Source organism: Herpailurus yagouaroundi, unplaced genomic scaffold, assembly GCF_014898765.1.
Source record: "Herpailurus yagouaroundi ecotype Mexico unplaced genomic scaffold, PumYag 160, whole genome shotgun sequence".
NCBI lineage: Eukaryota > Metazoa > Chordata > Mammalia > Carnivora > Felidae > Herpailurus > Herpailurus yagouaroundi.
Genome location: NW_024412401.1, coordinates 18,758,240 through 18,782,740, shown reverse-complemented (window position 1 = coordinate 18,782,740; position 24,501 = coordinate 18,758,240). Strand labels below are relative to the sequence as shown.

Sequence of the window (24,501 nt, the reverse complement as noted above, 5' to 3'; positions counted from 1 at the left end):
TCTTTCTTTCTTTCTTTCTTTCTTTCTTTCTTTCTTTCTTTCTTTCTCTATTTGTGTATGTGTATGGAAAAGCAAAAATTTATACTAATACCTTTCGCTCTAGTTCAACTCTGCAAGGTTCATTCTTGTCTCCCCCTTTCTTTTGTTGTAATGTCTTTGTCCAACAGTGAAAAATCTGGCTCTCATTAGATATCATAAATTCGCTTACCTGTTCGATCTTAGTGTACACATAAAATAGTTACAGAATTGCTAACCCATACCCCTGTGAGAAACACATTTACTCACTAGGGCACAGTATTTGTATACAGCTTTTTTTAAATCTTTACGGTATCCAAACTACTGTTGTTCAAAGTTCACTTGGCAAGTTATTTTTTTCCTGACCCCCTTCAGTCTGGTTCCCTTATTTGTTTGTAATACTGTTAGGTTTGTTACTGCCTATATTCCATTTTGAATTCCTGCATGTATTGGTTGGTTTTGATTATTTATTGCGGGGATAGGAATATTACTGATTCTAAGAGTCAAAGCTATACAAAAAGGCATCTTACTTGGTTTAATAAGTCCAAAAGAGAACTCTTGATTTTCTTCCTCAAACCTGCTTTTCTTTTAAGCTTTCCCATCTCTGTAAGTGGCACCTCCCCCAAACCATATCCAATCCTTCCACATTAGGGAGTCCTACTGGTTCGAGTGCAAAATGTATTCCTAATACTGCAGCTCTAATCTAAGGTGTGTTTATTTCTAGCTCCGACTTCTGCAGTAGCTTGCTAACTTGTCTCTGTATCCATCGTTATCCTCTTTATAGTTCCTTCTCTGCAGACCAGCCAGAGTGATCTTTTAAAAGTGCAAATCAGAGACCATGTAAGCAGAATACAGTGCAGACCCCTTGTCAACCTATAAGACTCTTTATGTTCTGGCCCCTACCTCCTTGGCTCCAGCCATTCCAGATGTATTTATCACCTTTCTGTTCCTCAGTTGCACAAAGTTCTTTCTCATCTCAGGGCCTCTGCACTTGGCCTCCCCACTCCCTGAAACACTCTTCCCCCAGATCTTTGCTTGCCTAATTGCTTTCTCAGACCAAATCACTGCCTGGGAGGGGCCTTCCCTGAACACTCTTGGCTAGATGAAGAGGTAACCTCTACTCCCTGAGCACTTTGTGTCCCATTTTCCTGGCTTATTTTTTTCTTAGTGTTAATGGTTTGAATTTTCCTTGTTTATGTGTTTACTTATTTTTTATTTGTCTTCATTATTAGAATATAATTTCTGTAAGGGCAGAGGCCTTTCTCATTTTGTTCACTGATAAATTCCCAGTGCTAGAATAATCCTTGGCCCTTTAACAAGCATTACATATTCTTCAGTGAATGGGTGAATGAATTGGATTAAATGGAAACACTAGCAATATTTTATATACCTGTACTTTTACTGTTTGTCATTTTGATTAAGCCATAGTTTTTAATGGATTTAATGGTCTTTTTTTATCCCCCCTCTCACCTAGCCATGTACATCTTCATGTGATCAGCCAGGATTTTGATTCTCCTTGCCTCAAAAACAAAAAACATTGGAATTCTTTCAATACAGAATACTTCATAGAATCGCAAGGTAAACAGTGCTGTTTAGTTTTCACGTTTGTTTCATTTTCTCACCTGTTCTTATATTTGCTTTAGTTGTTTTCCTAGATAATAACCTGGCCTCAAAAGCCCATGTACAACTTTGTGTTCCCTATAAAGATTCACCCATTAAAATAAACTGGATTATTTGGGTTCAGTAGGATTGCCACTTTGCTGTGAGCAGCCTTCTTGGTGGGGTTAGAGGGTAGAGATCTAGAAAGCTGTTATGTCAGAGTCAGAAAGGTGTTTTGTTCTAACAACAGGGGCCTTAAAGGTTGTACTGAGAATTATTGGAGTTCATAGACATGAAAGCTCTTAACAGTTGTCTCTTCTGCCATCAGCTGGGTAGGGGCTTGGGGGCTGCCTCATGTGAGGAGTGGTTGATTAACAGGGGAAGGCTGTGTATATATAGAAGGAAGCATTTCCCAGGGTATGTACTGTGGAACTTCAGTATGCTGGGATGTTAATGATGGCAGCTACCACTGACCAAGGGCTAACCAAGGGTAAAGCACTCTGATATAAGCTTTTGATGTAATAATATGGATTGCTTACAGTGTGTCCTGAAGGAATGTAATTACCTCAAAAACAGATTGCTCAGATTTAGAATCTGATTCCCAGCAGTGAGTTTAACCTCAAGTTTACTAGCTTTAGGATACCTGGCATATTTTTATGTGGAGTCAGAGTTTCTTTTCTGGGGGGTATCTTGTATTGGATTTCTAGAGTAGCTGGGCTCTGAACTTTTTTCCTTTGCCTGCAGCTGTGATAGAGATGGTACAGACCGCTGGCAGAGTGAGTGTCCGAGATGGGATGCCTGAGCTCTTGAAGCTGCCCCTCCGTTGTCACGAGTGCCAGCAGCTGCTGCCTTCCATTCCTCAGCTGAAAGAGCATCTCAGAAGACACTGGCCAAAGTGATTCTGTGGAGCCTGAACTTTTGCAGCAGGTGTGGCTGATTGTTTAGAGCAAATTTCTGGCACCTGTTCTGGATTGCTTGTGAACTTTTATTTCTTGAATTAAAACATGCAGCTTCCCCCGCCCAAACAAAGCTTCTTCTGTTCCTGAGTGGCTCCAATATGGGATGACCTGAAATAGTTCAAGAATTAGGAATTTGGGGTTGTTTTGGATGTGTTCTCTGGTGATGGTGGCTGGGACAGGCCTGAGCCCCGATCTCCAGGATCCATGTCAGGTCTGACTCACGGGGAGCAAAGCCATGTTCACACTGACCTAATGCAAGATATGGAATCAGAGAGCAGGCTATATATTTCTGTTCTGTACATTTAATCCTTCCTCCCCAGAGGCACGTGGTACCCTTCATTAGAGCAGCTCGAGAGGTCTGGTATTTAGCTTAAAGGCACTAATTGGTCTTGTTCTCTGATCTTAATCTGTTCTGTAATATTCTTTCTCTTTCCTTTCTTTTTTAATTTAATTTAATTTACTTATTTATTTACTTATTTATTTGGTTTTAAATCCTCAGGGTTTTTTGTTTTTTTTTTTTTTTAAATTTTCATCCAAATTAGTTAGCATATAGTGCAACAATGATTTCAGGAGTAGTGCCCCTTAGTGCCCCTTACACTTTTAGCTCATCCTCCCTCCCACAACCCCTCCAGTAACCCTCTGTTTGTTCTCCATATTTAAGAGTCTCTTATGTTTTGTCCCCCTCCCTGTTTTTATGTTATTTTTGCTTTCTTTCCCTTATGTTCATCTGTGTCTTAAGGTCCTCATATGAGTGAAGTCCTATGATATTTGTCTTTCTCTGACTCTTTCCTTTCTTCATGGAGAAACTAGTTTCTTCTGTTCCTTTCATTCCTTTCTATCCAAAACCATCCATGCTTCCTTCTTAGGAAGTGTCTCACCAGTACTTATTTACTCTGAGCAAACAGGCTTGGTGAGGGGGTGGAGAGATGGGTTTTTTCCCCTAATATCAGGGGTTCCTGGCTGATGAGGAAATACTCGGCCAAATGTTTGTTCATCAGGGTTCAGCTGTCAAGCCTTCTTGCTGGCCTGCTTGGATCTTTTGTCTGAAAATAAAGTTATTTGTTTAGGTCAGCTCTCTTAGGTAGTTGAAAATTATTGGGAGTTCAGGTAATACTCACAAACTCAGTTCTGATGCATGTAGAGATCATTGTTAACTGAAAAGTTGCATAGAACCCCATAGCTTCATTTTTTACTCAGAACAAATTTGGATGTCACTGTTGGAGCAAATCTGTTTTTGGATAATGTCAGAACTAAAGGTAAAAGGAAATCTAAAATGTTGCTTTTGATTGCATTGGTGATCCATTTGAGGATGTGGCTCTTTTTGCTCTTGAGTTTGTTAAAAAAAATAAAAGAATACCCTTAATAATAACTTCTCTCTGGAGAAAACCAATTTGTGGAGACCGTATCTGACTTCAATCTTTCATAAACAAACAGAATGCTACAGTGGTTTTTTGGTTGAGCATGGGTATAGTCATATAGTCCTAAATAGTAGTAATTAATGATTATAGCAGCTAACATTTGTTCAACTCCTGTGCATCTAGGCATTATTCTAATACTTTTTTCAGATTATCCCATTTCTCACTGTATATAATTCTGTGGGGTAGGTATTCTTGTTATGACCCTTTAAAGGGGAAGAATTTAATAATCTGTAAAGGACCCTGGGCTTCAAAGTTGGTCTTGGTTCTGGGGCATCAAACTCATTTTCCCTATTAGTTGAAGAATATAAATGTATTACTAACCAGTAGGGGCCATAGACTCATAGGGGCATTGGGCCTGTGCTGACCAAAAGCTCTTCGTGGCATTTTATCATTGATTTCTCTGAGGACAGTCAGTTCCTCTAAAGCCCCTTTTCCACATCTGATGCCTTAAAGCCCCTAGAAACTGTTTCTAAAGGTATACTCCATGGATACCTGAGATCAGAATTGCTAGTTTCCTTCTACAACATGTAAACACTTGGGCTTTATCTCAAAACCACTGAATCACAATCCTTTGGGCCTAGGAATCTGTATTATAAAACATTCAGGATGACCGTTTTCATACTAAAGTCTGAGAACCACAATATAAATGAACTCTGGGCTTCAAAGCACTTTGCATTTCTGAAAGTTCCAGATTAGACTGTCCCTGCCAGGATACACACACAGTTTCCTGGTTGGTTTTCTGGGCTAGTTGCAGGCCTTCCTTCCCTCTGCATGGTCAATTTTATTTCAGGATCCAGGGAGACTTTGGGCATTAGATAAGGGAGAATGACTACTTATATGGACCAGCCCTTTGTTTCTGCAGGATTTGGGGGAGGCCCCCTGGCCCCATGTTTTGTTTTTGTTTTTGTTTTAATTTTTAAAATTTATTTAGAGAGAGAGCAGGGCAGGTATAGAGGGAGAGGGAGAGAGAAAGAATCCCAAGCAGGCTCTGCACTGACAGTGTGGAGCTCGATTTGAGGCTCAAACTCATGAACCTGAGTTCATGACCTGAACTGAAATCAAGCCACTCAGGCGCCCCTGGCTCCAAGCTTTTTGGGACCAGGCCTGGTGCTGATGACTTCCTTTTCTTTTTTCTTTTTTAAAATATTTATTTATTTTGAGAGAGAGAGGGAAAGATCATGTGCTCACATGAGGGGAGAAGGGCAGAGAGAGAAGGAGAGAGAGAATCCCATGCATGAGATCATGAGACCCAATCATGAGATCATGACCTGACCCAAAATCAAAGTTGGGTGCTTAACCAACTGAGCCACCTATGCACCCCAACTGTTTCTTTTCAATGGCTCCCATCCTTTCCTGCTCAGACATCAGTCACAGAGGCTTGGTCTGGGACCTGTGATGAACTCAGCTAACCTTAGGCTCAGAGCCTATATATTTTTCGTCTTCTGGGTCTGTCTGAGATATCCAGGTACAAATGGTCCTTTCCAGGACCGGACCATACTTGAGATGGTCACTAAGAGTCCTTGCAGGTTCAGGGATGCTTCCTGGAGTCTGGCATCTGGTAATCAGTCACATACACTGGATATGGCTGGATGTCAGAGATTCAGCATTGATCTCTGTCAGAATTGGCCTAACTGCCTGTCTCTGTCCCAGTAGCTACAACTTGGAGATCTCCACAGAGCTCTGAAGATTCTTCCATAGACTAGATTTAAAAAAAAAAAAAAAAATGATGAAGGCCATGAAGCTCACTCCCCAGAATAATGTATACACATTTTATGTACCCTTAAAGTGCTTCCATGGACTCCCTAAGGGGTCTGTGAACCCCAACTTAACTTCTGCTCTGAAGGAAAAAGTCACCACTTTGCATGGGAGCTTAGGAGGTGTCTGGGATCCCCTCCTATGGAGGACTAGGGGGAGAGAACTTATCTCCAGGATATCCCTGAGATACTCTCCTTTGGTCTCATTGCTCCTTCCTCAGCCCTTTGGTGCATGCACATCCTGGGGTCTTCTGACTAGAGATGGAATTCAGGCCCAGGAGCTGCTTGCTCTAGTTTAGCCACCACATTCAGGCAGGAATCTTGGGAAATGGAGAAATCTTCAGCAGGTCTGAGGGGTTCAGGAACCCTGACTGGCCGACTTATCATGAGCTATCTAAAAGGCAGTGAATCTACATTACTAAAACCAGTCATCTGCAAAAATAGATCAGCTATATCATGAATGTATCCCAGGATAGTGGGAATGGCAGTATCTCATGGGTACAGTATGTTAACAGTACAAACTGTGCTGGATTCAGTAAGTAATCTCTGACTAAGGCAGAGATTTTGATGAGGCCTCAGCCAATGTACTTGGGAATTGCAGAACATTTAACTGAACTTCAGATAAGGTGCCCAGTGAACTTTTTAAAACTAGGTATTGGCAAAACAGTTAATTTTCTACCTAATCAACAATGTTATATAGTTTAGCATGTTGATATTAAAATCACAATGAGAATATTTGGTAAGAAACTGTAACCAAGGAGAGACTATATCACAGTGTATGTGATATATGATGATATATGTGATATATGTGAGATATAATGAGGGAAATGTTGAAGAGTGAGGTGACCACCTTTACATTCTTTGTTTAGCCAGGCTACCCTGTGACCTTGAACAACAGAAGTTTTAGAAGAACAGATGAGAAAATGAGGAGTCAGAAAAAGGACATGAAATATTGAGGTATATAGGTCCCATGCCACCCCCTCTCCCAAGTGGGCTATTGTTACATGATCACTAGAAAAAATGGTCTTACTTTGCCTATTTATCCCGGACTTATTACTGTGTTGTAGTTGGGTGGAGTCTTCTCAAGGTACAGGGCATAGTGGCATGAAAAAATAGAACAAATGCACATAACTCACATTTGTGACTCTAAGTTGTATTTCCTCCGTTAGGGACTATCCTCTTTTACCTTAGCCCCATCATACCTAGGCAAGGCAGCTGTTTTATTAAAATAAAATGGTTGAATATGGTTACTTCAACTCTAGCCAAGAAACCAGATTTAAAATGGAGTTCCTTTGTTGCTTAAAGAGAAGGTAGATATGATAACAGAGCTGAACTGGAAACCTGAAACTGAACAAATGAATGCTTTATATGAGAACATGAAGAGTAGACCTTAAGTAGTTTATGACAAATCTTAAGTCAGAGCTGGGGAAAAGGGCTCTCAAATTCCATTAGAATCTCTGAACGGGAGTAATCTACTCTTGATATCTTAATTTCTTAACTTTGTCTTTACTTCTTCCTTTCTTTTTAAAAATTTTTAACAAACTCTACCATAAAGGAATGGGTTTTGAGTTTTAGAGTCTACTAATGATTAGTGTTCTCATGTGTTATTAACATTATTTAGGCCATTGTTGAATGACTCATCAAATTAGAGATACACTCAAGTGCCTGAGTGTTCCTTTGTCAGCAGCTGCTGTCTACCCAAACTTTAGGGAAGGGAGTGGCCAGGATGTGGGGCAGTGGGAAAGGAGTTTAGACCTCTAGGATTCTGGGCCACTCACTGTTCAACTCTTTTTGCCTGTTCCATTTTGCAAATTTATTTTGAGACCATCTATTTCAACTTCCTTAATTTTTAGAAGGCAGCTGGGACTTGGAGATTTAAGGGGCTCATTTAGCAATTTAAACCAGATCTTGGCCTTTATTGCATTCATCTCTTTGTTCCCGGATCCTCTCAGACACTGAGTTTTTGTTTTTTTTTTTAAGTAAACTCTGCCCCCAATGCGGGGCTTGAACTCACGATCCCAAGATCAAGAGTTGCATGCTGTACCGACTGAGCCAGCCAGGCAGCATAGACACTGATACCTTATTTGAGAATAAGGATCGGCTACTCTCCTAAGTCCCACTCACTTCTGTCCTGCCTCATAATATTTTTTTCATGTAAATGCAGAGTAGAAAAAAAAATCACCTTAGGCTTGTATTCGAGGCTCAGCTCTGTTCTATGTTGGCTGTGTGGCACTGGGTTAGTCATTTAACCTCTCTGGCATCAATTTCACCATCTGTGAAATGGAACTAAAATATGTACCTCTCATGTTGACTGAGGATTAAACAAGCATGAACGTGAAAAGGACCTGGTAGTGGGATGGTCCAGCATTCAGTCCTAGTCTCCTCTCTGTGGGAGGCCGCACCCCGGTGCCAGGCTGAGACCGGGTCGAGCAACGGCTCCGTGTTGACTCAGCCAACCCGGTGGTTCCCCCTCCCATTCCCCCACTTGCAAAGGCATACGAAAGCCTTGTCAAGGCTGAGAAAGCTAATTCCTGAAGCCTGTGGTCTGTGGGTGTTGGCAGTAATGTTACCCCCCTTTTCTACCCCGGGTCAAAGAGAAACAAACAGGGGAACTGTGTTTTGCTAGCAATCTATCAACAAGGTCTTGTTGTGACCCGTTTAGAAAGTTCATAAGGTACACAGAACTAAATGTTTTGGCTGGCAGCGATCATGTGAAACCTGTTTATTCTTAGAATGACCTGATCCATAAGAGTCTTGATATAAAAGATTGTGCACAGCAACAGTAAAGCCGTCACTTGGGCCATCAGCCCAGGGGACCCTCCTGTTCCCAAACTGGCTTCTCTTCTCTTTTTTTTTCTTACATTCCCCTACCCTCAGGACCCTGATCTCGGTGTTTGTTGCGCCGGTCACAACACCTCTCCCAAACTAAACCCGTCTGATCTGTGAAGCCTCAGTGAATATTCTCTCAAGCAAGCTCTTTTGCACTTCGAACTTCTCATATGTATGTATATATGTATACATATACTTTTCCAACTTCTCATATGTATGTATATATGTATATGTGTATGTATTTTAAGTAGGCTTCATGCCCATCATGGAGCTCAATGCGGGGCTTCAACTCACAACCCTGAGATCAAGACCTGAGTTGAGATCACAAGTCATGCTTAACCGTCTGAACAACCCAGGTGCCCCTTGGTTTCTCATATTTAAAACCAGGGCCTTGGATTAGATTATACTTAAAGTCCCTCCCTGTAAGATACGAGTCCTCAGCTTTCAGCCTGTTAGCTCCCATTGCTCTGTCCTCTGGGTCTTTTCTTTTTTCTTTTTTTTCTAAGACTGAAATTAGCCAATAAGCTTTCTAAAGCACAAGAAATTCTTTGCACTCCTGCCTTAATCCGTAAAGTAAGTTTTTAAAGAAGTGTTCATTTGTCCCACTTTGTGCTGGTTCTGGACCTATCAGGGAGGCAAAGAGCATGGCTGAATCTCTAGGGGTTTAAATGACATCATTAGGCTCCCTTTTCATTTCTTAGTTCTGCTTTTTTGGGTTGACTCTCTAGGGAGCAGTAAGAACAGTTGTGGGCCTCAGAGTGAGAGAGCTCAATCCTCTCCATCCCTTACCCCTCCACATTTCTGCCAAAGCACAGAAAGGACACTGACTTCTTTGCTTAGGTCACATACTCATCTCTAGACTAATTACTGTGTCTCTTAGGTGGATGGCATACTCTGGCCATCTCAAGTAACAGGACTATCTTGAGGTGAGGAGTGGAGGGCCACAAGACTGTTGGCCCCACTAGAATTTCATGGACGAGGGAGAAGCAGTTTGCAAAAACAATAGTTGTTTACCACTCATGTGGACTGCATACATCATCCCCATGTGCTGGTAGCTCTTTGGTTCTGCACTGTTGCCATGGAATCTAAGACTGAAAAGGAGGCAAACAGTTCTGGACTTCTGGCAGCTCCAAGTTGAAAAGTTGACACAATCCACTGCCCCCACTGTCCTGTATTGTTTGCTTTGATTGGAAGAAAAACTATATCATATTTTCAAATTTAATGACTAGCTACTGGCCAAGGACCTTTTGCAGAAATTTCTCCAGAAACTATAGGGTGTACTCTTACAATGCTGGTTGGAGTTGCCAGGGTCCTCGGGCATCTCTATGTCCTGGTTCACCAGCAGACCATCAGCCTTTGCTGCTCTTTAATTGGCTGCATTCTGGAGATAGGAGCCTAGGTCCAGGGCAGAGAAGGAGGCTTTCAGGGGTGCTTAAAAAGCCAGTTGAGCAGCTGGATTCTTATCCACTATGGACAGCATTTCCATTATCATAAATATTCTCTAGGTTACTAAGTACCTAGAGAATTGCCCAGTGACTAGGGAACAGAAACTTATTTTTGCTTTCAAGAACCCAGAAAAGGGAAAATGTTCATGACAGAGCAAGGGTAGGAAGTAGGTCAAATACTAAAATGTGATCCATCCGGCTGGTCAGGCATTAGGTAGGAGACCCAAGGTTTTGGAGAGTCCCCAGTAGGCACACCTATCTGAATTACCTACCTGAGAAACTGATAGACCGTATGTCCCCTTAATGTGAATGACAAGAAGGTGGCCCCTGCAGGCGGGAGCTGTTAGCCCACACTCACCCCTGAAGCAGAGGCCCAGGTACGGCACAAATGCCCAATCGTATAGGGTGGGGATGTTATTCTTCACCAGGCCATGATGTTGTCTACAACATGTTACTGAAGTTCCATCAAGTACCCAATGAAATTCAATGAACGTAGAACATAACGATATCCCAATAAAATTTTGTTGAGTGAATGAAACCTCATGTCATGCTTTGAAAGCAAAAAGAAAACAGAACTCTTTCTGTTACAGCTAATTTAACTGTCAAATGTGTTGTGAGGCGGTATCTTTGACTTTCAGAAACATTTTGATAAACATCCTGTTGCCATTGTTTATGGACAGCGTATCTCTTATGGATCAGAATTAGTGGAACATAAACATGTTAAGATTTTCTCATATAATGTTCCAGATAATATTTTCCTATGTAACGTTTCAGATTTCAATCTTTGCTAACAAACCAGGTGATCAGGGCTACTGGGGTTTTCCGTATCTTTTCTAGGAGAAATCTGTTTTTTGGGTTACTATCTTTGGCCACCAGATGGCAGTATTTGAACAATAAATTCTTAATCTGCTTTATAATACAAAATGGTTTTACAAAACTCTTTTATGTTTCAGAATCAATGCTTCAAAGTAAAATATGTAAGCTTTTTTTTTTTTAAATAAGGCTGGTGTGTGTTTAACTGATCTCCTAATTAAGATAGAAGTTTGAGAGACAACCAAGGTATTGGTAAGAATGTAAAACATGCATGATTGATGATAAGGGGAGAAGGTTTGGCTTGGAGGTTAGACTCTAACATTAACTAGAGCCACGGCTGAGGCCTGATTCTGGAATTTATCAGATGAAGGTTTTAAGGCATGTCAAATGCATGGTAGGCCTTGAAAATATGATAGCTTATTTCCTCCCATTTCTTAATTTGACCCCAGGATTAGTAACTCTTATTCTCATCACAAAGTATAACTGGGAGTAGTAGCGCTGGGAGCAGACACTTCTGGGCATATCCTTGAAAAGTGGGGTTATTTTTACATTGACGTAATTTTGTTAAGTCTCTGGTGTTTTGATATTAGAGGAAGCACTGTCAAAGTGAGACAGATGATATACAGGGAAGGTAAAGGGGTATGTGTGCATTTTCCATGGGTTAGCTTCCCTCAAAATCTCCTTCTGATATAAGAGCTCAGCTTCATTTATATCCTCCAGCTTTTCTAAGAGTTTTGTCATCTAAGCAGGCAGAAAAATGCCCCAGCCTGAAACAGTGTCAGAATATTAGAGCTGGAAAGAATTCTAGAAACTAGAACTCCTGGCATTTTGAAGTAGTCACGGGTTCAGGGAATTTGGTGAAAGCTATGGACCCTCTCCATACATTTTCAATCAAATCAGTCATCGATGAATTCCTAGGGCAAAGTTTCTCAACTGGTGTGTGTGTCCATGTGTGTATGTGTAGATGTGTAAGCCACATAGGCGCTAATTGTTTTGAACCATCTGGTAGGGCTTTTTTTCCAAACCACACACAGAAATTCACTCTGTGAATACCATGGAAGGGCATCTAATGCCCTTGGTGCTTTGGGTAGACAAATGTTTAATCTCTTGCCTTGAGACTCTGTTAAAACTCTTTAATCTAGTAGCCTCTGATGTCCCATTGAATGGTTTGAGACAGAAATGATTGTTATAACTCCAGTGACAAACTTATGTCCTTATTAAACACCAAGAGTGCTTATATTCCCAAATTCATGCTGGGAGAAAATACACTAAAATGTTAATTAGTAGTCATTTTTGGATGGTGAGAATGTAGGTAATTTAAATTTTGTTATATTGTACAGATTTCTTTTTCTTTCTTCTTCTTTTTTTTTTTTTTGAGAGAGAGAGAGGGAAAGAGAGGCTCGATCTCACTACTGTGAGACTATGACTGTGAGATTGTGACCTGAGCTGAAATGAGTAGTCAGACAGTTAACTGACTGAGCCACCCAGGCTCCCCTATTATTCAGATTTCTAATTAGGTACAATGAATATGTATTTGGGAATGTGAGAAAACCTAGATTTTATTTATTTATTTATTAAAAAAAAATTTTTTTTTTTCAACGTTTATTTATTTTTGGGACAGAGAGAGACAGAGCATGAACGGGGGAGGGGCAGAGAGAGAGGGAGACACAGAATCGGAAACAGGCTCCAGGCTCTGAGCCATCAGCCCAGAGCCTGACGCGGGGCTCGAACTCACGGACCGCGAGATCGTGACCTGGCTGAAGTCGGACGCCCAACCGACTGTGCCACCCAGGCGCCCCTCTAGATTTTATTTTTTAAAAAATAGATCACAGAATGTAATCCACATTCAGTTACTTATATTAATAGCCAATAAAACAAAAAATGGCTAATAATTTTAATAAGATAAGTTCTCCAGACTCTAGAGGCAGACAGACATCCTGCAAGGCCAAATTTCAGGCTATAACAGATTCAGTTGGGCCTGAGGAGGACACAAGTGAAGGTAAATTCAAGTTTGGGATCCGATTTCCTTGTTACTAGATCTAGAAAAGTAGATTTGTCTGCCCCCAACCTTAATCTCTGTCTCTTTCACAGAGATATCAACTATATTTTGTTCAAAATTCTTGTCCTAGCAACTTCCTATTTGTATTTATAAATGTCTTTCAGCAGCCATTAAGGTCCCATAATTTATCTTGAGTATTATGTTGATGTGGCATGCTATATTAAGTTCCAATTTTGGACCATCCTTGAGTTCTGGGGATGACCCTCTTGGTTCCTGAGGGCTACTCTTTCAATGTTTCTTGGACGTGAGGATATATTTTTGATGGATGGGGATGGGGGGTGAATTCTATAGATTAGTTCATGTGTGAGAGCTTTGTGGCCTGGAACCCAGACTTCTGATGTAAAGCATGAGGAGAAGAGGAGGAGCAAATGGGACCTGAAAATCAGGAGGAGAATGGTTAGGAGTTTGGCTTGCTGGATTAGTTCTAGGGTATCCTTTGTGGTAGAGAATTCCAGTAATGGGAGAGATGGAGATCTGACTTCTACATGATAACCAACCCTATATGATAAAGAGGGAGGGAGGAGAAGGATGAAAAGAGATACATGAGGTGAACATTTGGGGAAGACTTTGAGGCCTTTGGGACATGGGAACCTTGGAGAGGTCTAGAAAACTACAGAATATAGGAGGGCAATTTGGAGAAGGGTTTTTTCCCCCTGGATAGAAATTGGATCTCTTCAATGGTTTTTGATAGATGTTAGCAAAGATTATATATTCTTTTTTTTTTTTTTTTGAAATTTTGATCTTTGTTCTTATTTCTCGTATCTTTATTATGTGTTTCTTGACACTTTATTATAAAGTGTCACTTTTCAGGGGCGCCTGGGTGGCTCAGTCGGTTAAGCTTCTGACTTCAGCTCAGGTCATGATCTCACAGCTTGTGAGTTCAAGCCTCGTGTCAGGCTCTGTGCTGACAGCTCAGAGCCTGGAGCCTCTTCATATTCTGTGTCTTTCTCTCTCTGCCCCTCCTGTGCTCACACTCTGTCTCTCAAAAATAAATAAACATTAAAAAAGAATTTAAAGTGTCACTTTTCAGAAAAGTAACTCTTGGATTTGTTACTTTCATGACTGTCTTTATAATTTGTTTTTGCCCTAATTCTTTAGTCTTTATTATTTTGGCTATATTTTTTTGAGTCAAATACTGGGTTCATATACATTAGTATTAAGACATCTCTTTTTATCAGAATTTTTAAAATAGTGAAAATATTTAAGACTGTGAATTGAATGCTGGGTTGGACTGAGACTTACGGAGATGGCCTTGGCTGTTGATAGCAAGGAAATGTTTAATCTGATTTCAGCACCTGAGCCATCAGGTTTCCTCGTGTCTGTCAGAGAAGTCATATATATGTTCAAGATGGTAAAATGGAAATATCATGTTATCCCTCCCTAGGATAAGGTTTTGTTCCTTGTGTGTTTCACAAATATTTTTCTTTCCTGTTTTCTTATAAATAATTGTGTTAGGGTAGTCTCATCTCTTTTCTCCTTACCTTCACCACAACAATGAAACAGTATGGCCTGGACAAGGATCTGCTGTTAGTCTTTTATATTTAGTATGATTTTAAACCTCAACATTATCTTTTCAAGATTGGAGTTCGCATTTCAGCTTTATTTGTACAACAAAAAATTTTGTCCCCGGTTGAGGGATTTTAATTTTAATGAAGTACTATGTATGTATTTATTTATTTATTTTACAACTTATTATTATTATTATTTTTTATGGATTGTGCTTTTGGTATTGTAAAGTCATCACCAGACCCAGGGTCACCTGGATTTTATCTCATGTAGTCTTCTAGGAGTTTTATAGTTTCGTATTTTACATTTTGGTCTGTGATCTTTTTGAGTTAATTTTTTGTGAAAGGTATAAAGTCTGTGTCTAGATTCATTTATTTCTTTGCCTGTGAATGTCTAGTTAAAGAATTTTTAAGCATTATCTAATGGGGAAAATTTCTTATATGAAGTGTCTGTTTCTTCCTTCCCTCCCAATGTTTTCTTCCCTTAATGACAATCTGTGATTAAAGAGAAGAATTTCAAGGGAGAAACGTAAAACTGCCAGCAGAAGGCCATGCAACTTAGACTAGAGTGTGAGGCCTCCACTTCCCATCCAGCTGGTTTTTCTTCCTCTGACAACAGTGGGAGTGGGGAGTGGGACGCCTTCCCTGGGCCGGATGTGCCAAACTGTTTCCAACTCCATTGTGGCCATCAGTAGGGTTCCCTCACCTCCTGCCTGTTCTTATTTGCCAGTTCATAGGCACCTTGGAATGGGAGCAGTGTTTAGAAAACCATGCGTTTGTGTCAGTATCATAATCCCAAGTCACTTCAAGATTTGGGGGAAAATGAGCAAGGGCAGCTACCACCATGGTAACTGTGAAAAAATCAGTTCTTTGTAGAAGGTGTGACTGAATTGTTACAATTTGCAAAGAACTTGTCACAGTGTGTGATCTGCCCAGAGGCACTCTCCAAAACACCACAAAATCCTCCAGGAATCTTTTCATCCTTTTGAAACTCCAGTTTGCATTTCCAGGAGCCTGACTGACCTGCTGAGCACAGTGTTCTATAAAGGCAGAGTTACTGGTGGTGGCAGGGACACCAGAGTGGCATTACTTTTTGAGAAAGAGATGGGAACTCATTCATAAGAGCAAGATGGGCACAGAGAGCGTTCGCTAGGCTGCCCAGGCATGGAGGTGGGCCATGAGGATAGGGAGGTCTTTGGGGACAAAAGGAATTGCCATGCTATGTTTGCCATGAGAAACAGAAATTGGTCCCTTCAAGATGAGATTTCTTCCCTCTCCTGCTAAGAACTAGGTAATATGGTCTGCTAGGAATAGAGGCACTAGATAAACAGTACTGAGGTTCCTTTGTGCCAGTCACCAGCCTTGGCAGCAATGCCACGGGGAAGATGGCTTTAGTTTCACTTTGCTTGAGGAATTTACAGTTCAGTGTGGTAATGACCCAGTCTAAGGTAGGGAGTGGGAGAAGTTAGAACTCTTTCCTTACGTCTAGGTGCCCCCTTCTGCATCCACACATAACATCTCCCTTAAACTGATTACTGAGCCTTGAATTTACGTCATGGCATGTTAGCAGACAAACTGAGAATGACTAAACCTGGCTGAGGTGAAGGCAGTAACTTGGATGGCCTTGTTATGTTATACTTTCCTTAGTCCTCTTCATAAGGTCACCTGTAATATTGTCTACCCTTAAGGATTGCTGAGAATATTTTTAAAAAATGTTTATTTATTTTTGAGAGAAAGAGAGGCAGTGAGAGAGGGAGAGAGAGAATCCTAAGCAGGCTCTGCACTGTCAGCACAGAGCCTGATGTCGGTCTCGAACTCAAACCATGAGATCATGACCTGAGCCGAAATTAAGAGTCATATGCTTAACCTACTGAGCCTCCCAGGCACCCCTTGTTGGATGATTGAGAGTATTAAATGAAATAATGAGGGTAAAGCACTGGGTAGATGGTCACTAAATAACTATGATGATTATGGCAAAGAATTATTTTCAAAGGAAACTTAATGGTAGAATTGGTTCAATCTATTCATAGTAATTCTTGTTTGTTTTGTTTTTTGTTTTTTGGTTTTTTTTGCTCACATAAGGAATGATGCAGAAATGAATAGTTTTTAGATTCATTTTGGTAGATGCCAAATATACCCTCAGACCAAATAAAGTGTTCTTGACAAAACAAGTCATTTTAATGTAAAAGAATTTCAAGAAAAACTAAATAATCTTTAGTCCCTCCTCTAAAGATAAGGGCTTGCAGCACTAGTTTCTACATTACTTAATAAACTATTAAGTTTTCAAAGTGGGAAAATAATCTGATGAGTGAAGATTTTAAGCGAATTTACTTCACAAGTGTTTGGAGCTGTGGTCAACTTCAAGATTAAACTCCCTGTCATTTGGCCAGGTGCGGATGAACTCATTTGTTGTACTGTATGAAAAGTAAACATTTTGTAGAACTATAAACACCTGTCCTTACCATAGTATCCATCCTCTGGGCCCTTTGTTATGGAAAGGTTTTCTCTGTGTTCTATCCATACAAAACCTATGAAGCTTTAAACAATGTGACTAATAGCAAAGATGATCAGCAGGGCATCTCCTTCTGTGGCTCATTTCTTTCTGGATTGGGCTACTGTATACATGTAACATAATTGTGTTTTGCACATTATTTGCTCCTTATTTGAAACCTGGAGGGGAGTTGTCTGAAAGGAAAGCGAAGGACCTTTAAAGATGAACAATGCAGGCAGATTATTTGCTCACAATCATGTTTGTAGGCTAGCCAAACAGGACTTTGTATTATGGTTAAAAGTGTTTCTGAACTGCTTTTTAGTTTCTCATCACTGTATTCATATGGCTTCTGTTTCTGGAGAGAAAAACCTAATTTTTGTCTTTTTAACAGAATTACCTAATTGCACAGTCATTTTCAACCATACAAAAGCCCACATTAAAAATGAGCCAACAGGAATAATTATGACTCATAGAAGAGGTAAATGATCTGATATGTAGTTGTTGTGTTTTGAGGGATTTAATTTGACATCAACAGAAAAAGGATTTTTCTGAAGAAAAAAACATTTTATCATTTAATCCACAATGTATTTAGCTATAGACAGTTTTTTTTTTTACAGTATACAATTTTATTTTTATTTTTTAAATTTACATCCAAGTTAGTTAGCATATAGTGCAACAATGATTTCAGGGTTAGATTCCTTAATGCCCCTTACCCATTTAGCCCATCCTTCCTCCTACAACCCCTCCAGTAACCCTCTGTTCTCCACATTTAAGAGTCTCTTATGTTTTGTCCCCTTCCCTGTTTTTATTTTTTATTTTTGCTTCCCTACCCTTGGGTTCATCTGTTCTGTGTCTTTAAGTCCTCATATGAGTGAAGTCATATGATACTTGTCTTTCTCTGACTAATTTCACTTAGCATAATACCTTCTAGTTCCATCCATGTAATTGCAAATGGTGAGATTTCCTTCTTTTTGATTGCCGAGTAATACTCCATTGTATATGTATATACAACATCTTTATCCATTAATCCATCGGTGGGCATTTGGGCTCTTGCCATACTTTGGCTATTGTTGATAGTGCTGCTATAAACATTGGGGTGCATGTGCCCCTTCAAAACAGCATACCTGTATCCCTTGGATAAATACCTAGTAGTGCAATTGCTGGGTCATAGAGTAGTTATATTTTTAATTTTTTGAGGAACCTCCACACTGTTTTCCAGAGTGGCTGCACCAGTTTGCATTCCCACTAGCAGTGCAAAAGAGATCCTCTTTCTCTGTATCCTTGTCAACATCTGTTGTTGCCTGAGTTGTTAATGTTAGCCATTTTGACAGGTGTGAAGTGGTATCTCATTGTGGTTTTGATTTGTATTTCCCTGATGATGACTGATGTTGAGCATTTTTTCATGTGTCGGTTGGTTATCTGGATGTCTTCTTTGGAGAAGTGTCTGTTCATGTCTTTTGCCCATTTCTTCACTGGATTATTTGTTTTTTGGGTGTTGAGTTTGATAACTTCTTTATAGATTTTAGATACAAACCATTTATCTGATATGTTGTTTGCAAATATCTTCTCCCATTCTGTCAGTTGCCTTTTAGTTTTGTTGATTGTTTCCTTCACTGTGCAGAAGCTTTTTATTTTGATGAGGTCCCAATAGTTCATTTTTGCTTTTGTTTCCTTTGCTTCCAGAGATGTGTTGAGTAAGAAGTTGCTGTGGCCAGGATCAAAGAGGTTTTTGCCTGCTTTCTCCTCGAGGATTTTGATGGCTTCCTGTCTTGTATTTAAGTCTTTCATCCATTTTGAGTTTAATTTTGTGTGTGATGTAAGAAAGTGGTCCAGGTTCATTCTCCTGCATGTCGCTGTCCAGTTTTCCCAGCACCACTTGCTGAAGAGACTGTCTTTATTCCATTGCATATTCTTTCCTGCTTTGTCAAAGATTAGTTGGCCATACATTTGTGGGTCCATTTCTGGGTTCTTTATTCTGTTCCATTGATCTGAGTGTTTTTGTGCCAGTACCATACTGTCTTGCTGATTATAGCTTTGTAATACAGCTTGAAGTCTGGCTATAAACAGTTCTTTTTTTTTTTTTTTAATTTTTTTTAACATTTATTCATTTTTGAGACAGAGACAGACAGAGCATGAACGGGGGAGGGTCAGAGAGAGGGAGACACAGAATCTGAAACTGGCTCCAGGCTCTGAGCTGTCAGCACAGAGCCCGACGCGGGGCTCGAACTCACAGATCACGAGATCATGACCTGAGCTGAAGTCGGCCGCTCAACCGACTGAGCCACCCAGGCGCCCCTGGCTATAAACAGTTCTATTAACAACTCATTTAATGTTTTCCTGATTCATTTGGTGCTTAACAAATGGATTACTTCAGCTCTTGCAACTCAATTCATTGTTGTATGATTCTTCTATCTCCATTTTCATTGACTGGTGAGATAAAATAATTATCGTAAGAGATTTTGTTGTGTGCATATCAAAACTGGACATCTCCAGGGGGTAAAAAAATAAGGACACGTAGGACTTGAACAGTAGAATAAGTAAACTTTTTGCATGTGTATGCAAGCACCCACATGTGCACATGCACTCATAAATATAGGAAAAAGACCTTTCATCCTTTGAATAGAGAAGAAACACTTTTCTCCCCATATGTTCATGGAACATTTAAAACAGTTGATCCCATGTTTGACCACAAAGAAAATTTTGATATGTCTTTGTATTTCACTTTGAGCAATAATCATGCATTACTTTCATAATGCAAATAGCACCAAAATAAAGACAACATTTAAAAATGGGTTTGCTGTATTTCTAATGTTTAGAATAATGTTTGGCACATATTAGGCACTCACTAAATGTTGGGTACTTAAGTAAACAAATGGATTTTAATAACTCTTGTTGAGTACCTGCTGTGTGCCAGGCACTGAACAGCAGGTATTGCCTGATAGTCGTGTGGTCTAAAGCCATTTGAGTTAAATGGATTTTGGTATATCACAGAACAAACCTAACTAGCCCTAAAACCTAACTAGCAGATAACAAGTGTGCAGTCATTCCTTTAGCCCATAACAGGGGCTATACCTTTTCTCCAACTGCATTGTAAGGGCTTCTGCTGAATTGGTTTATTTAATACTTTTGATGTGCAGTACACATTTCCCATACTTCAGGTGATAATTTAAAGAGTGAAGGAAGAGTGATAAGCCATATGGACTAGGGAAAGCTTTCTGACATCTATCATGCTGACTGCACTAGGTAACTCTGACATCCTTTCCAGCTTTACCAAGAATAATTCTGCTATCTCTAAGCATACTGGCTCCATGGTTGTTTACTTACGATTATTTTTTACTTGTTATCTGGAAATCGGTTCTTTTTCATTTAAAATCTTTTTCATTAAAAATATCTTTCAATTAAAAATACTTCTTTCCTCTTTTCAAAATGTTGGCTCAGTTGAGGGGGTTGAGTTTTTGCTGTAATTGCTGACTTTGTTCATTGTAATAGGCATTCCTTCTGAACTATAGTGCGTATTCATTTTCTTAGACATTTTCAATCAGAGTAAAAGAAGAGCTCATGATTGGATTAGGCTTTTCACTTGTTTCTCATTAGATATTTGATTACAATTTGGAAATGTTTGCTGCCCATAGGCAAAATTAGCATCAGTGTTAAAGGTTTTACATTTTCCCACTTCATAATGTGTTGTGTATCTTAATTAATAGTAGACAGAATAATAGGGCATGTCTGTGTTTTTTCTCCTTTTTGTTTTTTTAAATCTATCAATTATTGAAAGCTTATTATGTGCTGGACACTGAACAAAGCTCTTTAAGCAACTTATTTCTTTTATTCCTCACAACAATCTTACAAACAGGCATGGTGAAGATAAATAAGAAATCTAGTAACAGAAATTCTTCCTGGCTCAAAGTCTGTGCTTTTAACCACTGTGCTACACTTTTCCTGTCTTTTCCATGGTCATATTCTGGAACTGGCTAGAACATCTTCCTTTTAGAAGAAATATTTAAACATTTTAAAAAATGTTTTTAATTATTTTTGAGAGAAAGAGACAGAGTGTGAGTGGGAGAGGGGCAGAGAGAGAGGGAGACACAGAATCTGAAGCAGGTTCCAGTCTCTGAGCTATCAGCACAGAGCCCGACGTGGGGCTCAAACTCGTGAACCACGAGATCCTGACCTGAGCTGAAGTCAGATGCTTAACCGACTGAGCCACCCAGGCACCTCAGAAGAAATGTTTAGAAGAAAATTTTCATTACATTTTTTTGAGTAAAATTCAAGTATCCTGATCCTTGGGTCCAGCCCTTAGCTTTTCTATAGCTTCATTTCCACTCTGTTTTTCACCATTGTCAAAATCTTCAATTTCTTGGTCCTGCCACTTCCTCCCAGTTTAGTAAACCCATCTTAGGCTTTCTTTCTTCACTATGAGCCTCATGTTTGATCATCTAAAATATTCTCCCATAAGGAGGCCTCGCTGGCTTAGTTGGTAGAGTATGTGACTCTTTTTATTATTTTATTTATTTATTTATTTATTTATTTATTTATTTATTTACTTACTTACTTTAGAGAAAGAGAGAGCATGTGAGTGGGGAGAGGCGCAGAGGGAGAGAGAGAATCTCTCCATGCTGAACATGGAGCCTGATGTGGGGCTCAATGTCGCGATTGTGAGGTCATGACCTGAGCCGAAATCAAGAGTTGGACGCCCAACTTACTGAGTCACCCAGGTGCCCCAGAGTGTGTGACTCTTGATCTCGGGGTTGTGAGTTCTAGCCCCATGTTGGGTGTAGAGATTATTTAAAAATAAAATCTTAAAAAAATGTTCTCCCATAAATACTCCTTTTACTTCTATTCTATTGCTAAACCCACTCTATTATATCCCAACCATGGATTGATGCCTCAATTTGCTTCCTTTGCTTCTATCTTCAGATTAACTAGTCGATGTTTGAGACAAGTATCAGTAGGTCTTGTAATAAACCTTGCAGATTGGTACCACTACACATTTATGGCCTTAAACTCTTGCTAGGCTCTCCTTTCATTCTGTGGCATTGTTGTTTTCAGGTTCTTTCTTCATTGTTTTCAAGAACAGTGCCATGTCGGTACCATTGTCCTTAAGTTGTCACTTCCCTTACTCTTAGCTAGGTTTTCTCTTGCTTCATCAAGCACATTGAGACCAGTAAGTATTACTTTGTTCAACTTTCCATCCCTTTGCTGCCACTCATCTACATGCATACCATTCTTGACTGTCTTCCACAGGATAAGGGGAACTCCTTCCTATACAAATCCAACTCCTCACCTTGATCACAAGTCCAAGATGGAAGCATCTGTGTTCTGGGCAGGAGGATGGAAGAGAAGGTGAAGAAGGGGATCAAGGATTCACACATACTCTTTGAGGAAGTTTCCTGGAATCTCCTCCATGATTCTTCTTTTTGTATTACCATGGCCAAAATTCAGCCACAAGCCAAAGGTGACCAAGCTTTAAGGGCAGCTGTGAGATATAACCTTTATTTTTGGCAAATCCATGCTCAACTAAAATTTTTATTATTACAGAAGCAGCATAGAATGTAAATTAGAGACATTGAACAGTGTCTACCAGTATTCCTTTGCACATGAAAAAAAAATTAAGTTCCCTCACTCTTTTTTCTTATTTTTTACTTATATTGCAAATATTTTGCAAATACTACCTTTTAATTTTATAATCTTTAATTTTTTTATGCTCTCATCATACAGAAGAGGGAACATGAAGGGGGGAGAAGGGCAGAGGCAGAGAGAGGAAATCCCCAGCAGGCTCCATGCTCAGCACAGAGCCCAATGTGGGCTTGATGCGGAACTTGATCCCATGACCCTGGGACCATGACCCAAGCCAAAATCAAGAGTGGGACCCTCAACCGACTGAGCCACGCAGGTACCCCAGGCATTCCGTTTTATGAAACTAATTTCTTGTTTCTGGATTTTATATTTTGCTTAAGTAAGCCTTCCTTATCCATATGTTCTCATATTTTCTTTTGGTAGTTTTATACTTTTGTTTTTTTTTTTACTTTAGATCTTCATTATATGTGGTATTTAAATTTTGGTAGTGTGACATAGGGATCCATCTTTATTTTTTCAATTTTTATCTAACTCCAACTCGTTTTAAACTAGCCTTCATTCTCATTCATTTGAAATGCCACATTTATGGTGAACTAAATGTTAATACATACACAAGTCTGTTATGGTCTCCCTATTTCAGTTATATTGAGCTATTACTAAACTCTCAATTTTTGTTACCATGGTTTTGTAGAATTTCTTTATTCTTCACTCTTTTTCTTCTTTTCCTCCCCACTCCTCCTCCTTTCTCTACTCTTACTTTCATTTCACCTAGCTGAGCTTGTAGGACACTCCTATGAGGGTGAGACAAACTGGTACAAGCTTCCACCTCTGTTTTCTTCACTGTAGAATCTTTGTGCCTCTTGTACTCAGCACCTTTACGTTTCTTTGCTGCCTAATGTCACCTTTCTGGGTCTTGCATTGTGTGAGATGCTGCCATTGGATGGATTGCTGCTTATAGTTGACTTGTTCTTTGTGCTTCATCCTTTTGATCCTTTGTGTGTGTATAAAATCTATTTATTTTTATGACTATATTTAAACATTTTCCCTAAGTTCTCTGAAGATGTAAAATCAATTGTTGACATCAATACATGTGAATCCACCTCTTTATTTCCTTTTATTTATCTTTTTTGACTGCCTGACTGGTTTCTTCAGGAAGGATGAAATTGTTTTCTGAGTCAATGAGCTGCTAAATCTCAGAATCAGGTAGCACATGAATGTTACATGGTGCTCAGTGGTTTATACGGCCTTGGAAACAGTTTGCTACCTAAAGTTCTGGTGAACTTGTCCTGGATGCAGATAATAAGGGAGTGCTTGTGGGTGGTTCAGCAGGATGAGAAATAGGCACACCTCTCCCTAGAGCTTTATCTCTCTAGACTTTTTGGGCCACTTTTCTGCTATCCACTTTGACTTTCTCTATGGTCATGGCCTGTCTGATCAGTGTTCTTCTTTAACATTTTATTGTCTTGTCTACAGTTTCTTTTCCAGATGAATTTCCTATTCAACTTGTCAGAATCTAATAAAAAAGTCTCACAATTTTGACTTTGACTGTATTTAATCCAACTAATGGGAGGGATATTAACCTTATTGACCATGTTGGATCATCAGAACAGATTCTGATGACAGGACTTGGGACTTTAGTGGTTTTCATGAGTGTGTGTGTATGTGTGTGTATGTGCGTGTATAGGTGTATAGAATGGTGGGTGGGAGATAAACATGGAGGGCTTTCCTTTACAGTGTCGTTCCAATAGGAACTGTAGGGGGAAAGTAAATTTACTTGTTTAGTCAGCCATCTTGAATAGAAGCTCTGATTACTTTTATGAGACAGAACAATCTATATTTAAAAAGGAGTCAAGGCCAAATAAGCCAATACAGTTTGGTTTACATTAAAATGTTAATCAATGCACATAAAGTCACTGAATACACACTGAAAGGTTGCCACGGCAACAGTCATTTTCATGAAATGATTTTAGATACTAGATTCTTGAGTGAAGGCATGCCTTATTATTTGCTTTAAGACATCTTTAGTGCACTCGCTTT

At 39.6% G+C, this 24,501-nt stretch overlaps 1 protein-coding gene across 4 annotated transcripts in view; it reads left to right on the top strand.

Annotated features, from left to right (window-relative positions):
- Positions 1–24,003, top strand: part of APTX (aprataxin) — a 40,035-nt gene extending 16,032 nt beyond the window's left edge. For 2 of the 4 annotated variants that reach the window (XM_040481452.1, XM_040481453.1), the window contains exons 6-8: positions 1,490–1,593; positions 2,359–2,541; positions 22,132–24,003. In XM_040481452.1, coding sequence (XP_040337386.1) covers positions 1,490–1,593; positions 2,359–2,513 — 259 coding nt within the window. In that variant the 3' untranslated portion in view covers positions 2,514–2,541; positions 22,132–24,003. The remainder of the gene's footprint in view (positions 1–1,489; positions 1,594–2,358; positions 2,542–22,131) is intronic. The other 2 variants (XR_005792506.1, XM_040481451.1) reach the window with 2 other exon arrangements.
- Positions 24,004–24,501: the final 498 nt, after the last annotated feature.